The sequence below is a fragment of the Neurospora hispaniola genome, assembly GCF_033458365.1.
Source record: "Neurospora hispaniola strain FGSC 10403 chromosome Unknown B0T23scaffold_2, whole genome shotgun sequence".
Classification (NCBI taxonomy): domain Eukaryota; kingdom Fungi; phylum Ascomycota; class Sordariomycetes; order Sordariales; family Sordariaceae; genus Neurospora; species Neurospora hispaniola.
Genome location: NW_026944407.1, coordinates 4,321,720 through 4,335,642, shown reverse-complemented (window position 1 = coordinate 4,335,642; position 13,923 = coordinate 4,321,720). Strand labels below are relative to the sequence as shown.

General features: G+C 53.0%; 6 protein-coding genes across 6 annotated transcripts; 4 read left to right on the top strand and 2 right to left on the bottom strand.

Annotated features, from left to right (window-relative positions):
• The first annotated feature begins 151 nt into the window (after nt 1-151).
• B0T23DRAFT_94317 (ankyrin repeat-containing domain protein) lies at nt 152-1,424 on the top strand. Its single transcript, XM_062842020.1, has 4 exons — nt 152-357; nt 458-483; nt 544-672; nt 750-1,424. Exons 1-4 carry the CDS (start codon nt 309-311, stop codon nt 1,257-1,259), a joined length of 714 nt encoding a protein of 237 aa, XP_062696074.1. The 5' UTR covers nt 152-308; the 3' UTR covers nt 1,260-1,424.
• A 165-nt stretch (nt 1,425-1,589) lies between these two features.
• B0T23DRAFT_312714 (TATA element modulatory factor 1 TATA binding-domain-containing protein) lies at nt 1,590-4,423 on the bottom strand (the record flags this gene model as incomplete). Its single annotated transcript, XM_062834701.1, has 3 exons — nt 1,590-2,639; nt 2,696-4,161; nt 4,237-4,423. The coding sequence occupies 3 exons, from the start codon at nt 4,421-4,423 to the stop codon at nt 1,590-1,592; spliced, it is 2,703 nt and encodes a 900-aa protein (XP_062696073.1).
• A 1,676-nt stretch (nt 4,424-6,099) lies between these two features.
• B0T23DRAFT_94295 (alkaline phytoceramidase) lies at nt 6,100-7,707 on the top strand. The gene is made up of 6 exons (XM_062842019.1): nt 6,100-6,311; nt 6,376-6,562; nt 6,622-6,761; nt 6,816-6,996; nt 7,058-7,207; nt 7,282-7,707. Exons 1-6 carry the CDS (start codon nt 6,228-6,230, stop codon nt 7,422-7,424), a joined length of 885 nt encoding a protein of 294 aa, XP_062696072.1. The 5' UTR covers nt 6,100-6,227; the 3' UTR covers nt 7,425-7,707.
• Nucleotides 7,708-8,105: 398 nt separating this feature from the next.
• On the top strand, nt 8,106-8,826 carry B0T23DRAFT_94127 (Prefoldin). The gene is made up of 3 exons (XM_062842016.1): nt 8,106-8,226; nt 8,296-8,462; nt 8,574-8,826. The coding sequence occupies exons 1-3, from the start codon at nt 8,197-8,199 to the stop codon at nt 8,740-8,742; spliced, it is 366 nt and encodes a 121-aa protein (XP_062696071.1). The 5' UTR covers nt 8,106-8,196; the 3' UTR covers nt 8,743-8,826.
• A 1,480-nt stretch (nt 8,827-10,306) lies between these two features.
• B0T23DRAFT_309990 (uncharacterized protein) lies at nt 10,307-10,699 on the bottom strand (the record flags this gene model as incomplete). The annotated part of the gene is made up of 1 exon (XM_062834556.1): nt 10,307-10,699. A coding segment is annotated over one exon (393 nt), but the record flags the coding sequence as incomplete, so codon positions are not given.
• Nucleotides 10,700-10,812: 113 nt separating this feature from the next.
• On the top strand, nt 10,813-13,869 carry B0T23DRAFT_94121 (uncharacterized protein). The gene is made up of 2 exons (XM_062842015.1): nt 10,813-12,934; nt 13,060-13,869. Exons 1-2 carry the CDS (start codon nt 10,967-10,969, stop codon nt 13,378-13,380), a joined length of 2,289 nt encoding a protein of 762 aa, XP_062696069.1. The 5' UTR covers nt 10,813-10,966; the 3' UTR covers nt 13,381-13,869.
• Nucleotides 13,870-13,923: the final 54 nt, after the last annotated feature.

The following is a 13,923-nucleotide window of genomic DNA, read 5'->3' as shown; positions in this document are numbered from 1 at the left end:
ACCGACGAGCGCCACCGGCGCGGCCTGGACGCGGCTGGGAATTTTTGCTGACGTCCTGGTCTGGGGGAGCTTGGGCCACATCTTTTAGCACATTTAGCGTCTTGGCAAACACAGTCGAGCTCACACGGTGTGCCTCTTTCGGACTTCACACCTCATGGAAGCTCCCGGGGGAAGGCATCACTTACATGACGTTCAACTCATGCAACAACATCATCACCGAATCAAACAAATCCTTGGAACTCGATTAAATCGACTTTCTGATTGATTTTGAGGCCTCTCTTACTAAATAATCCATCTGCTTGATCAATATGGCAGAAGACAAGTTTGCGATTCACGCTGCCGCCAGGGATGGTAAAGGTGAGCATAGAAAGCTCCAGAACACGTCAAGCTGAGCAGTTGAGGACACTCGTTGAACCATCCACGAAATGACTGAATGCTAACATTTTCACAATCTCAGTGTCCGTCGTCGAGTCTCTGCTCAACGTGAGTGGCATGTCACTTCACAAATACGTATACTTGCAAAATGACTAAACACACAACCAGGCCAACCCCAAGCTCGCTCAACGCAAGGACGACGATGGCCGTCTCCCCATCCACTGGGCCTGTTCCTACAACCGCAAGGAAGTCGTTGAGCTACTCGTGAACCAAAAGGGTTTTGATCCCGATGTTGAGGTAGGAACTCTCGCTTTTTTTTTTTCTTTCCCCTCCCTCTGTTCACCCAGCACTTACAACTTACACCACACAATCAGGACGACATGGGCTGGACCCCCTTCATGATCTCCGCCTCAGTCAAAGACTCCGACGCCATAATCGACCTCCTCCTCGCCCGCGGCGCCGACATCAACCAAACAAACAACCAATCGCAAACCGCCCTACACTTCATCGCTTCCAAAAACAACATTGACCTCGCGCGTAAGCTTTTGTCTCCAGACATGAAACCCAAGCCTGCCTCGGTCCGGGTCAAGGACAAACGGGGACAATACCCCTTGCACCGCGCCGCGGCTATTGGGTCGGTGCCGATGATCAATCTTTTGTTGCAACACAAGTCGCCGATTAATGCCAGCGATAACGCGGGGTATACGCCGCTGCATCATGCGGTGGCCGAGGGACATGGGCATGCGGCTGTTGCGTTGTTGAAGGCCGGAGCGGAGACGGACAAGAAAGATATGGATGGGTATTTGGCATTGGATCTGGCGCCGGATAAGGATGTGAGGAGATTTATTGAGAAAGAGGCCGAGAAGGAGGGGATTGAGCTTTAGATTACCTCGTTTGTAGGTGCAGGTTGGGGGTCCGTTTGGCGAATATGACACGATGAGGAGAATGAGCGTTGACTTAATTTGCTCCGGAAAAAAAGGAAGAGGAATACGAGGAAGTGGTTTACACAAAGTAGTGATACCTTGAGCTTAACCAAGTATCTATGAACATCAAGATCCAAAATATTAGAGACATCCTTATTCACATTTCCATTGACTCCACTACGCTTCGTACCTATACATCAGCTCATTTTCTTTATCAACCATCTTGAATAATTTATTGTGTATGCAAGAATCACCACCCAGTCCGTCCCCTATCACTCATCACTCACAACCTCATTTCATAGTCCTCTCCACCAAATCCCTATACATATCCTTCAAATCCTGCACATCCGCCTTCAACTCATCCACCTCCTCGCTCTTCTCGCCCAACAGCTCCAGCGTCGTCTCATACCGCTCATTCACCTCCGCCACCTGCCTCTCCAGCTCAGCCACCCTCTCAGCCGCCTTCTTCTGATTCTCCATCTCGCCCATGAGCGCCACAATCTCCGCCCGTGCCTCGTCCCGCTGCTTGGAGATGCGTGCCAGCTCTTCGCGCACCGTCACCTTCTCGCTCTCAAGCTGACGGATCTTGGCGCTCATACGCTCCACGAGCTGGACCGAGGGCCCGGCGGCGATGGTGGACACGGAGACCATGTCCTGCAATACGTTGTGTGGAGAGGAGGACGAGTCGACGCTGTCGAAGCCCGTGTCTGAACGATGGAGCCCAGCGCGTGGGTGCTGGATTTCGGGTGCGCCACCTGCGTCTGATGTCGGGTGAATCGCGGATAAGGGTGTGACTGGAGGCATGGATTCTGTAGTGGGACTGAAGAGGGAGTTGCTTCCTGGTTGGGTGCTGCCAGAGGTAACTGATGTGCGGATCAGGCCGGGTTGGCCGGAGGGTCGACGGCTTATGTTTGCTCCCGTTGCGGCATCACCGTTACTTGATGGGGCTGATGCCTTGCGGACTTTGTTGGAAAGGCCTTGGATGCCTAGGAAATCAGTGCTGTAGGTCCTTTGCGCTGTTGATAGTTGGGGTGATCCAGGCCCGCTACCCTCGTTCTTCAGGAATGGGCCGCCGGGAAGACCTTCCAACCAGGATCGTGGGCGATTTCCTTGTGATTGGAGATCCCTTTCCCTTTCCTCTTTGATTAGTTCCTTTTCAGCCTCCCATGCCTGCTTATGCTTCTCGAAATCGGCTCGTGCCTCTGCTAGGGCGGCTTCGGCTTCTTCCGCGCGCTTCTTGAAAGAGTCGAGTTGTGAGCGGTAGGACTCAACGTCTTCCTGGTTGGGAAGCTTGGTCTTGGCTTCTTCCAGCTCTTCCTCATTGCGTCTCGCTCGAAGGGCCTAGAGATTATCAGTGTTCTGATTTGCAAAGGCATATGACTTCGGAATGTACTTACAGCTTCACGGGCTTTTCTGCGCATGTCAGACTCCCGCTGCAATGCTTCATCACGCTCCTTCTCGAGGTTAACTATTCTCGACCGCAAAGTGGTCTCGATCCCTTGCCAGTTTTCGCTTGCAATCGAGTATTGACTTTGCAGGGTTTCCACCTGTCTAAGCAGTTTGGCTTGGGAGTCTCCCGTCACGCCCGAGGAAGCTTCTTCAGCGCGGGTCCGCATAGCTTCCAGCTTACTTTCCATCATATGGACTTCGGCCTTTAGCTCTAACTCTAAAGCCTTTGCCTTTTCGCTTGCTTTCTCAGCCTCTTTTCGGAGTTCATCAGCTTGCGCCTTGGCGCGGTCGGCCATCAGGTTCTTCTCGATCTTGAGAGCTTCCACGGATTCTTCCAATTCTGCTATCCGCCGCTGATCCTGTTCTCTTGCCTTGTCGTTGGCTTTTGCTGACATGACATCTGCCTGTTCAGTAGCCTTTTGGATTTGTGATCGTAGTTCAGCGATGATAGTATCCTTGGACTTGACTTCCGGCCGCAAGTAGTTTAGCTCCCGTTGTGACTGGTCCAACCGTTTTTGAAGCTCATTCTGGCTCTTTTCGAGTTCGTCTGAGTGTCGAGCACGCTTGCGCAAGTTTTCTATTTCCCTGTCGGCCTTTTCCTTGGCCGCTTTAAGATTCCCCATCTCTTTTTCATCTTCGGCTTGTTTCTTTCGCAAGTTCTTCAAGATCGTCCGCAGCTTTTGTTCGTTACTAGCAAGATTCTTTCCTTCTTCCATCAGCTGGGCTATTTGTTGATCCTTCTCCGCAAGCTTCTTTTCAGCACTGCCAGCGGGTGCAGACAAAACCTCCTTGCGCGCCGCTGCGGATGCCTCCCTTGCAAGGTACTGGAGCTTGGCCTCCAAAGCATCGATTCGCTCTACGTAGGCGTGGATTTCGTCCTGGTGTTGCGGTCGCGTATCGTCCGATTTCGTTTCCTGGCCATCTGGACGTGCCTTCTCAGTGACCTCAACGCTCTTCTTGGGTTCAGTCTTGGCGAGTATCTCCGCCGGTGCTTCCAATTTGCTTTCAGTCGTCGGGGCTTTATCCTCAGTGTTCTCTGGACGTGGCTGATCCGTCGAAGGCCTCCCACTTTCAGCTTTCTCAGAAATTGACTGTGCTTCCACCTCCTTGATGCCGTCCGCTGAGTCCAGTGGTGCCACTGGCGGCTCCTGTGTTGTATCCTGCGATTTCCTGGGCGTGTCTACGGATGCGCGCGGCGAAGAAACGGCATTCGGACTGTCCTTAGCTGTGAGATTTGGTCTTTCGATGCTTTCGGTCGAGGCACGACTTGGGGCATCCATGCTCTGGCGTGGGCTCGCTTGTGTCGAGGATGACGTTCGATCGAGGTTCTTGCCCGCAGCCTTGGCGGCCACGGCCCTGGCCAACCGCTCTTGTAGACGATCATTGGTACGTGTCGAGGCTGTTCTCGATGGTGCTGTAAGTAGTAAAGAGTGTCAGCCATATGTCCTGGACGGATGTACAAGACTGGGTTCGAATGGAAGCATCCTACTCGGGCTGGCCTTTGCCGGTGATGGTGCTGGCGGAGGAGTGGCTGCTGGTTTGGACTCCTTGCTCTGCTGGGCGACATCATCATAGTCATCGGCGAGAATGGTGTCTAGTTTGGCCTCGACTCCGGCGACGGCCTGGGATAAGAAGGAGCCCCATCTTGACGAGGCTTGTTTAGCGGGTGCTGCCATGTGATGGTGTGGCCATCCAATGATGGCAGGTCAAGGCCGGGGATCGTGTTTGGAGTTGGTCAGGTACGGGTGGTTAACCGGCTGTCACATGGATCCGTCGTCGCAGTGGCCGTCGTCAGGGATTGTTGAATTGGTGAAGGACTGATGCCGGAATCGCTTGACCCGTTTGTCGTTGTGCTAGGCTCGATGGTCTGTGTATCCGCAAAGGTCCGTCGACGGCCGCCTCGTCAGAATCTCGAGGGTATTGTTGCCTGCTTCGGAGGATGCGCCGAGTTCTTGACATCCCCAACGCGCCTCGGCTTTCTTCAAGGTAGTCGTCCCTGATTACCTCTTCATCGACTTGGCTTTGTAAGTGTTAACAAACATCCACTTTCAGCTCGTGGCCCGAGGTATTGTGAAGACGGCCGGGGGATCATGGGAAGGTGACAAGTGGACAGACAGTCTCCAGCTGATGGCCCGGGTGCAATTCGATTCCTGGGGCTACCTTTGCGGTAGTACCTCTACCTAAGGTAGCAGGTGCCACCCCCACTAAAGCCACTGTGGCATGCTGTATCTGCTCGCCCGCTGTACACGGGCAGTACAAGTTCGGCTGTGCATGCACGAGCCATCCGCTCGGATCCGGGCCGAGCGGGGCCGTTGCCGGGGGTTTGTGGTCCCGCTTCTACAGGTTCCGCCTTTTCCAGGCTCGAGCCAGGCACATGTGACAGGAACCATGCTGCCGGTGTCTTCTCTGCTCATGTTTTTGTTTTTGTTTTGCCATATCAGTCGGTGATCAAAATACAATGATCACTTCGGCTCGCCAAAGACCCAGAGAGTGTGTGCCGCTTGTTCTCTCAACCGTCGTCGAAGATGCTGCATAGAGGTATGGTACCTATATATCCGTCACGTACGGGTCGAGGCGTCTAGTGGCATATTTATCGTTTCCAGCATCTACGCTTACGTACCTCTGCCATGCAAGCAAAACCTTGCTGCTTTTCTAGTTTGGTCGAGCATTTGGTGACAATGTTGCGCCAGGCCGGACACTGATCCCGCTTGGATCCTCGTCGTCTAAACTCCTCTTTGGGAAATCAACTTTAACGCTCGGTTGTTTAGTTGCGTGAACTGCCCAACGTCGACATTTTTGGTGGATCCCGATCACCAAAGGTCTCAGATTTCGATCAATGGTCTCGAATGTAGGGCGCTTCCTATTTGGAGGTTCACGGACCTTTTGTTCCTGTCCCAGGGCAGCATCCTTCCCCCAGATTTCTACATATACTAGTAGTTCCAGTTGCAATTTTGATGTTTGACCTGTTGTGAGGAAAGAACAACCCGTTCCTGGCGTGCATGGTTCTGCGCTACTTTCTGTTTTCGTCGATTTTCGTACTGTTCCGAGATATCCGGCCTTTCTTGGTTTTCAATTTCACCGAAGCCAAGCCGGTTTTCTCTTGCTTGATCGATCACATCTTGCATTTAGTTGCCCAAGATTTCAACTTTTTACTGTTTCGCTGCGATCCGCCATACCAGGACATCAGAGGCCCTCTCCGTGCTACACCACACATTGCCTTGTAGATCTAGGGACGTGGCTTATACGACCGACGAATAACACGGACATCTGGTACACTTACTGGCAGATCTGTTTCGACTACAGCAACGATTCTTCACTGCCACAATACCCATCTGCAAGCTTCAGTTCACTCTACGGTTTCCACTCCAGCCACCCAGACCACCTTTTTGGTTGGGCTTGGCGCCATTCCAGGGTTCGGGGTGTTAGCTGTGCGTCTTATTTGCGGCGAGAGCTACGCTATTTGTTGAGCCACAAGTCAGAATGTCGATACTTCAGATTCCCTATCGGGAAGGCCGTGATGGCTTCTGGGGAGAGCAAACATCAACCTTGAACTGGTGTGAAGAGGTACCTAAATTACACCAGTTACAGCCCGCTTTGACCCGCGAGACTCACCACGAATCTGATATAGGATTACAACATCACATACTATTGCGCCGAGCTGGTCAACACATTGACCAACTCGATGTTTATGTGGCTCGGAGTCAAGGGGTTACGCAATGTCCTTGAGTTTAAGCATTCGCCCATTTTTATCCTTGCCTATGTTGGCTACCTGGTGGTTGGCCTCGGCTCCATGGCGTTCCATGCAACTCTTAAGTGTAAGTGAGCTATTGTTCTGTCGTAGTGTTATTGTAAATATACTAACAAACAATCCCAGATGAGATGCAACTCGCTGATGAGCTACCCATGATCTATACCGTCTTTATCATGTGTTATGCCACATTCTCCTACAAGAGATCCCCGAGGACCCAATTACTGATTGCCTCGATCATGGTTGGGCTTGGTCTCTTTATCACTGTAAGTGAATCATGATCTTTCTTGGGGGGAAACGGAGCTGACCTAGATGTTTAGGTCTATTATCTTTATGCGAAAAACCCAGTTTTCCATCAGGTGGCATTTGCCCTAATCACAGCAACCACCATCTTCCGCGGCTTCTACGTTATGGAGTATCAATTGAGGCCGCAGCTTAGGGAGAGAAATCCTACCGCGTGCAGCCGGATTATGCGCGAGATGTGGACGTTGGCATTGGTTTGTAAGTGATGCCCGGCCTTTTGTTCCCAATGAGGACTACACTAATACTTGGAACATAATAGCCATTGTCACCTTTGTCGGCGGTTTCTTTATCTGGAACATGGACAACATCTTCTGCAGACATCTCACCACCGCAAAGAACCAGCTGCAACTCCCCTGGTCGATTGTACTTGAAGGTCATGGATGGTGGCATATCCTGACTGGCCTAGGTGGTAAGTGCATCCCATAGCCGAAAGGCGGCTTCATCGCTGTGGTTTCTTTTTGACTGACACTTGCTCCTACATAGCATACGAAATGATTCTCTGGCGCATCTGGCTGGTTCGTTGCCTCGGCGGTGAGGAGGAGAAATTCATGCTTGATTGGCGGCCTTGGAGGTCTATTCCTCAGGTCGTTCCCAGGACTCACAAGGGTGCAACCAAGAGCAGCTAATAATATCCGGCAAGAGGGCAAGCGTCCTTAGATAATAGACTAAAAATCGATTTAAGAGGATTAGCGAAGATTGTATGATCATCTTGTTGGTAGGATAATGGGACAAGGCACGGATGTAGGCCGCTCCTGGCGAACCGATCACGGTCACTTTTTTTTTTCAAGTATAAGTCGATCCGAGGGCAGAGAAGCAGTGAAACACTGATAACTTCAAGTCGCTATCAACACAGTTTTTAAGAAGAAATTAAATGAAGAGAGTGAGTATCGGTGTAATGGGTCGTATCGCGAAACTGTCCCGTTTGTTGAGGATCAACTGCTACCACAAATACAAGGTCTTCGCAGTAGAGGCTGTGGAGGCATATCGTGGAAACAAACACCTCGATTGAAATAAAGGAACCAATAGAAGCATAAATCGGTACTTAGTTACCCATACTTAGAGATACATACAATGTAACATGGCAGTTGCAACTTCAAGAAGCTTGTTGCTTTGTTGTGTTGGAAGAACTAAAGACAACTGAAACGGACCCTGAGTGCATCGGACAAAGACATGTGCGGATAGCCGATAAACACACTGTGCTTTCCAGCGCCGGCATCACCACTGCACTGTCCAAACTGAAGGTCGCGGCCGCCAACGTTTCCCCCACAGAACAGCTTCCCCCCTTTTGGACTTTCAGATTCAAAACACCCAAGACAGCAACAGTTCAACCCAGTTGAGGATCAAATCACCGATTATACCCTTGTTCCTCACCTAGTCTCTCAGACCGCAACCGCAACAATGTCCATTTCCAACGAAGCTCTTCATAAGGTGAGCCGGGCATCAACCAGTTCAATGACGCTTTGCAGTGAAGCTCTGACATCGACCCCAATGACATAGCTGGTCCGTGAGATCGAAGCGCAGTCGATCGCGGCTCAGCAACAAATTGGTCTCGTCCGCACCCAGCAGGCATCCAAGCAGCGTGAAATGCGTCTGGCCCAGCTCACACGGAATGAGCTCGCCACGTTGCCCGAGACCACTGCCGTGTACGAGGGCGTTGGGAAGATGTACGTACTACCTCTTGATCATCACCTTTACAAACCGACGACCACAGGACACCACGTCCCGGGTGGCCACACCGATTTCCTAACGACACACTCACCAAAAAAAACAAACAGGTTCGTCTCCGTCCCTGTCCCGGCATTGAAGGATAGGTTGAGCACCGAGATGAAGGAGATGGAGACCGAGGTGGAGAACCTGGGCAAGAGGTTGCACTACCTCGAGACGACAGCGAAGAACAGCCAGGAGCACATCGAGAAGATGCTCAAGGGTGGTGGACAGGCTTGAAGGGGAGCTGAGGAGCTGGGTGTCGTTCAGGAACTTAAGCGCGAGAAGGAAGGGAGATTGTTGCTTGAAGCGCCGATAAACTTGGCGCTCAAAGGGTTCAACAGGGGAACTTTATCGATGTCCCTGAAAATAGGAATTGGTAGGGCGGGCTATGAAATTTTTGCTTGATGCCAAAGGCACCGTGTCTATCATATTCAGCGGTCGAGAACAGCATATCTCTTGAGCTTGGAGGTCCAGTTTGTGTCGTTGCTATATGTACACTAGCTGTGCATGGGGATGGCCCGCCCGCCCGCCTGCCAATCGAACAGTACGCCGTTGTACACTACGCGGCTGTGTACAGTGTACACTAATAAACATTGCGGAGTCTATCCGGGTAGTTATATGTAGTACGTAGTTATAGCTGGCGCTTAAATCCCAGCAGATGGAGGAGTGGCGGCCCAAGTCCCGGCCGAGCTCGGCAGCAGGGCACGGTGCCCAACCTGGAAGCTCTAAAGATTGAGCGAGATGGGATGGGGTTGAGGTATTGGGTGCGTCACGATGTTACAAACATATTTCGATGTTGGGGGATACAACATACGGTTGCCTATCATGACAGCACTTTCAGTGTCACCGGCGGCGCGCCTGCCTTGAGTCTTCGTGTTCACATGCGGACAAAATCATTTTTCATCGATTAGTCTATTGGCTGCTACGAATCACCACGCCCGATTCATCACAGCAACTGAAGCCCCGGTAGGGCCATCTTTCGGTCAAAAACCACTCGGCAGCCATTTCCTCGGGCAGTCGGAATGCCCTCACACTGTTCCCGTCCCCTAGGATCCACATAACGGACGCCTCAATTCTTTTTTGCACATTGATCTCGATATCTTGGGTCCTTGAGGTAACACCCGGCTGACAGCGAAGGACCGTGTTCCTTGGAAACAGACATCTGAAAAGACACAAGCCTGGCAGCCAGATTCGATCCGCTGCCAAGACCCGGTTACTGCACGCTTCATGCACCTGGTACAGCCCCTCACTTTTAGCCCTATGCATGGCGGCTTTCAGCGACGGCATTCCCGAGTTTCGGGTTGATAACAGCGTTCGCACATTTTTCACAACGAGAAGTCGACGAGGAAGAAAACAATTGAGTTTGACTATGTGCTCAGTCACCAACAGAGAGAGCTCTTTCAGACTGTGAGACCGTCACTACGGAATGTATACAGAAGCACAACATGTCTGGTTTACCCGACGCGGAAGATACCAGTCACAGCAGCTCATAGGACCCTCAAGCTGCCGATGATTGTCGTTGGCGAGGCTCAGCTCTAAACCCAACCACAGCCCGTGAAACCCCTCCTTTGCGGGTACTATCGTCTCAGACCCTTCTGCGCGACTTGTTCGTCCTCTACTCGGCATCGGAAGGTGGCTTTGCTTTTTTTTTTCCCACTGAAGGGATGGAGAATCTGGATTCTGGATCTTGGGATCTTCACCGTCCACATTCCACAAACCTCCACCACCGACCCGTCCAGATCACGTTCTGAGACCTTTTTCTGTCAGCACCTTGTCTATCGCTTGCCCATCTCTGGTCCATTCACTGGCTCATCATGCCGCCTATGGGCGCCTGGGACATGCAACCGCTAGGGTTGTTACCGGACCACCCACCCGCTTTTGGACCAACCACAGCCAGGCCACCGTGAGAAACGAGTGAGAGGGCGTGATCACCGTTGCTAGCCCCTCCAGTCTCTTCTGGCCTTCTCGTCGGCTCCGTGGTTCGGCGGCTGGGTGGCACATGCCGCATCACCCGTCGTGTTTTGATTGTGTCCGAGGGTGTGGTCCGTCTGGGAATACCTGCTTGCCTACCAGACTGAGGAAAAACCCGTACACACTGTGTCGTTAACGTGTCTGGCCAGGGCCGAGCTGACCCAGCCCAACCATGCCTCATGGGTCCATTGAGACCTTCCCTCCTGATGCTCTCCCATGCTACCTTCCATGCCCCCCTGCGCTAGACCACAGAGCAAGTGGTGCGTCACACCCCGCCCTCAAGTAGTGTAAAACCGGGCTTTTATATTCCTTCTGGGCCCCTCCGTGTGCCGCTTTTCTCTCTCGAGCCTGATCTCTTTTGCGACAAACCACCCACAGTGAGCCTTTCCTCCTCCAGTCCTGTCTCACTGTCACCTCAGTCAGTGTCGGTTGGCTCCGGTCGTTTCACCCCGAAACCCCATTCACCCATATCCAAACAAGTGTCGACAAGATGAGCCGCGCTGCTAGTCGTCACCATTACGACTATAGCGACGAGGAGTCGTTGGCGTCCACGGGCATCGACATCCGTGTCCATCGGGCGCCGCCTCCCGGCATGGTCCGTCCTCCTCCCAGGTCGCCTTCGCCCGATCGCACCCACCGTGGCCCTACCTACATCCAGTCCGTATCCCGGTCCGACTTTGGCGGCCCATCCCGAGTACCTTACTGGGAGCAACGCGCTCCTTCTGTTGTCAATGAGCGCACTCTCGTGGCTACTCACGCCCACCAGAGCCGCTCACGGTCGCGTGCAGGGTCGCGCGAGCGCCCCTCTCCTCCCGCCGGCATGGTCGCCCCAGCACCTCCCTCTCCTGCGACCAAGGGACCGGTTGTGGTTCAGAACATCATCGGCCGCGGCCATCACAGCTCCTCTGATTATTCGTCTGACTCGGAACCTGATTACCATGTTCATGCTGGCCTCAGCAAGCGGAGCCGCAAGTCTCACAGCCGTGGTGCACACAGCCGCGCCCGTAGCCGGTCGTCGAGCGGCGAAAGCAACTTTGACGACGCCCATACCAAATGGGAGCTGGAGAGAATGAAGGCCGAGCTCGCGGCCATGAGGTCCGCCAACGAACAGAAGAAGCAGAGTCTCACTCAAGAAAAGTACCACGAAGAGGAGATCGAGCTGGTCAAGGCCCGGGAAAAGTTGGCCATGATCAGACTCGAGGAGGAGCGGAGCAGGTCCGCTTACGACCAGGAAAAGTCACTCCGTCTGCGCGATGCCGAGGCCAAGCTTGAGCGCCTCGAGCGTGCCGCCGAGGAGAAGCGATTCCAGGCCGAGCACGACAAGGATGTGGACTACCACCAGACCAAGCTCCAGCTCGAGCTGATCCGGCACAAGGAGGACGAGGAACGCCAGCTGGGCCACATGAAGGAACAGCAATCGCTCCATGAAGCCAAGTTTCAGCTGGACCTCATCAAGCGTAAGGAGGAGGAGCGCCGCCTCCAAGAGCAGCACGAAGAGCACGATCAGCTCTACCAAGCCAAGGTGCAGCTCGACCTCATGAGGCGCAAGGAGGAAGAGTCTCGGGAGCGCGACAAGTACAAGGAGCACGACGAGCTGGCCGTCTCCAAGTTCCAGCTGGACCTCGTCAAGCGCAAAGAGGAAGAGGCCCGCCACCTGGAGGAGGAGCGGAAGAAGGAGGCCGCGTACGAGAAGCAGCAGCAACTCGCGCAGGCCAAGTACGAGCTTGACATGATCAAGCGGCGCGAGGAGGAGCGCCGCCGCGAAGAAGAAGAACACCGTCGCGAGATGGAGTACGAGAAGCAGCACCAGCTGCACGAAGCCAAGTTCCACCTGGACATGATCCGGCGGCAGGAGGAGGAGCGGCGCCGTGCAGCGGCTCGCGAGGAAGAAGAAAAACTCATTCGCGCCAAGGAGAGGCTCGAGCGGCTGGAGCGCGAGGAGGAAGAGGAGCGCAAGCAGAAGAAGCTCGAGGAAGAGCTGGAGCTGCGCAAGGCCAAGGAGGAGCTCGATCGCATGCGCAGGGAGAAGGAAAAGAAGGAGGAGGAGGAGCGCCTGCGTCGCGAGTACGAGCTCAAGCGGCTGGAGGAAGAGAGGAAGGCGGAAGAAGAACGGAAGCGCAAGCAGGAAGAGGAGGAGGCGGCCGTGGCCCGCTGGAAGGCCAAGGAGGCCGAGCGGCTGGCCAAGGAGCAGGAGGAGAAGGACAGGATGGAGAGGGAGTACCAGCGCCGCCTGCAGGAGGATCTGATCAACTCCGGTCTGGACGAGAAGGCTATCGCGGCCATCCTCAAGAAGGAGAAAATCAAGAAGGAAAAGAAGGGCAGCGATAGTGACAGCGACAGCGAGAAGGAGGCTAAGAAGCAAGGACAGATTGCTCGTCCTACCTACACTCGCATGTCTCTGCGCCATCTCGATGTCGAAACCCTTTACCACTTCAAGATTGATTTCGAATACGATGCTGTACGTATTGCCCCTCCCCCCCCCCCCCCCCCCCCCCCCCTTTTTTTTTCTTTTTTCTTCTTCTTCTTCCTAGTATCCCATTTCCCCATTTCCAAATCACTAACGCCCCATCCCCCCAAAAACAGGAACCAGGCTACGTCCTAATCAAGCGCTGGGTGCCGGAATGGGAGCAGCAACAACTCTGGGACCACACGCGCCAGATCCGCACCGTCGTGACCAAGGAGGTATCCGAAACTCTGGTCATCAAAGACAAGAGAGACAAGCACCGCGAACGCTCGCACTCGCGCCATCACAGCCACAGCCATTCGAGGAGCAGCCACCATAGACACAGCAGTAGTCATCTTGACGACGACCAGTTTGAATTTGTGCGCAAGAAGAGCAGCACCAGACATCGCAGCAAGAGCCCTAGTTTGTTGATGTATTTGGCTGGTGGACGGCCTTCATGAGAGGAGGGATAAGGGGATAAAGGGATAATGAGGGATGACGTGTTATGACTTTTGGTTGGGATGAGAGATGGATGTGTTTTCTTTTTGCTCTTGGATATCACGAAATGATTGCATTGCTTACCTTTTTCTGATTTTTTGGTTGATGGCTGAGGTTGGGTAGTAACAAAGATATCCATCATCAAATCACTTATTGTTGGGTTTCAGTTTCTTCTCAATACCCTCCTACTCCTAGAACGATTGGATGAGCACCAGAAACACACAGAAAAAACCCAAGGCATTGACTTTATTACGTTTTCCGATGATGGAAGGTATAAAGGTATTATGATAACAAAGAAACCCATGTCTTGATTCACTACTTCGACTCCAGCTGTGGGCTGTGATTTGACTTGGTCACCTTTCCAACGTCTTTTCCAAACAGAATTTCGAGACATTCCAATGCCAATGTTAATTGACCCTTAACCCATCCACGATATGATACCTACCCATCATCAATCCATACCAAGACAAAGCCGCTGGCTGTGTCTCGTACCTATCTTACAAAGT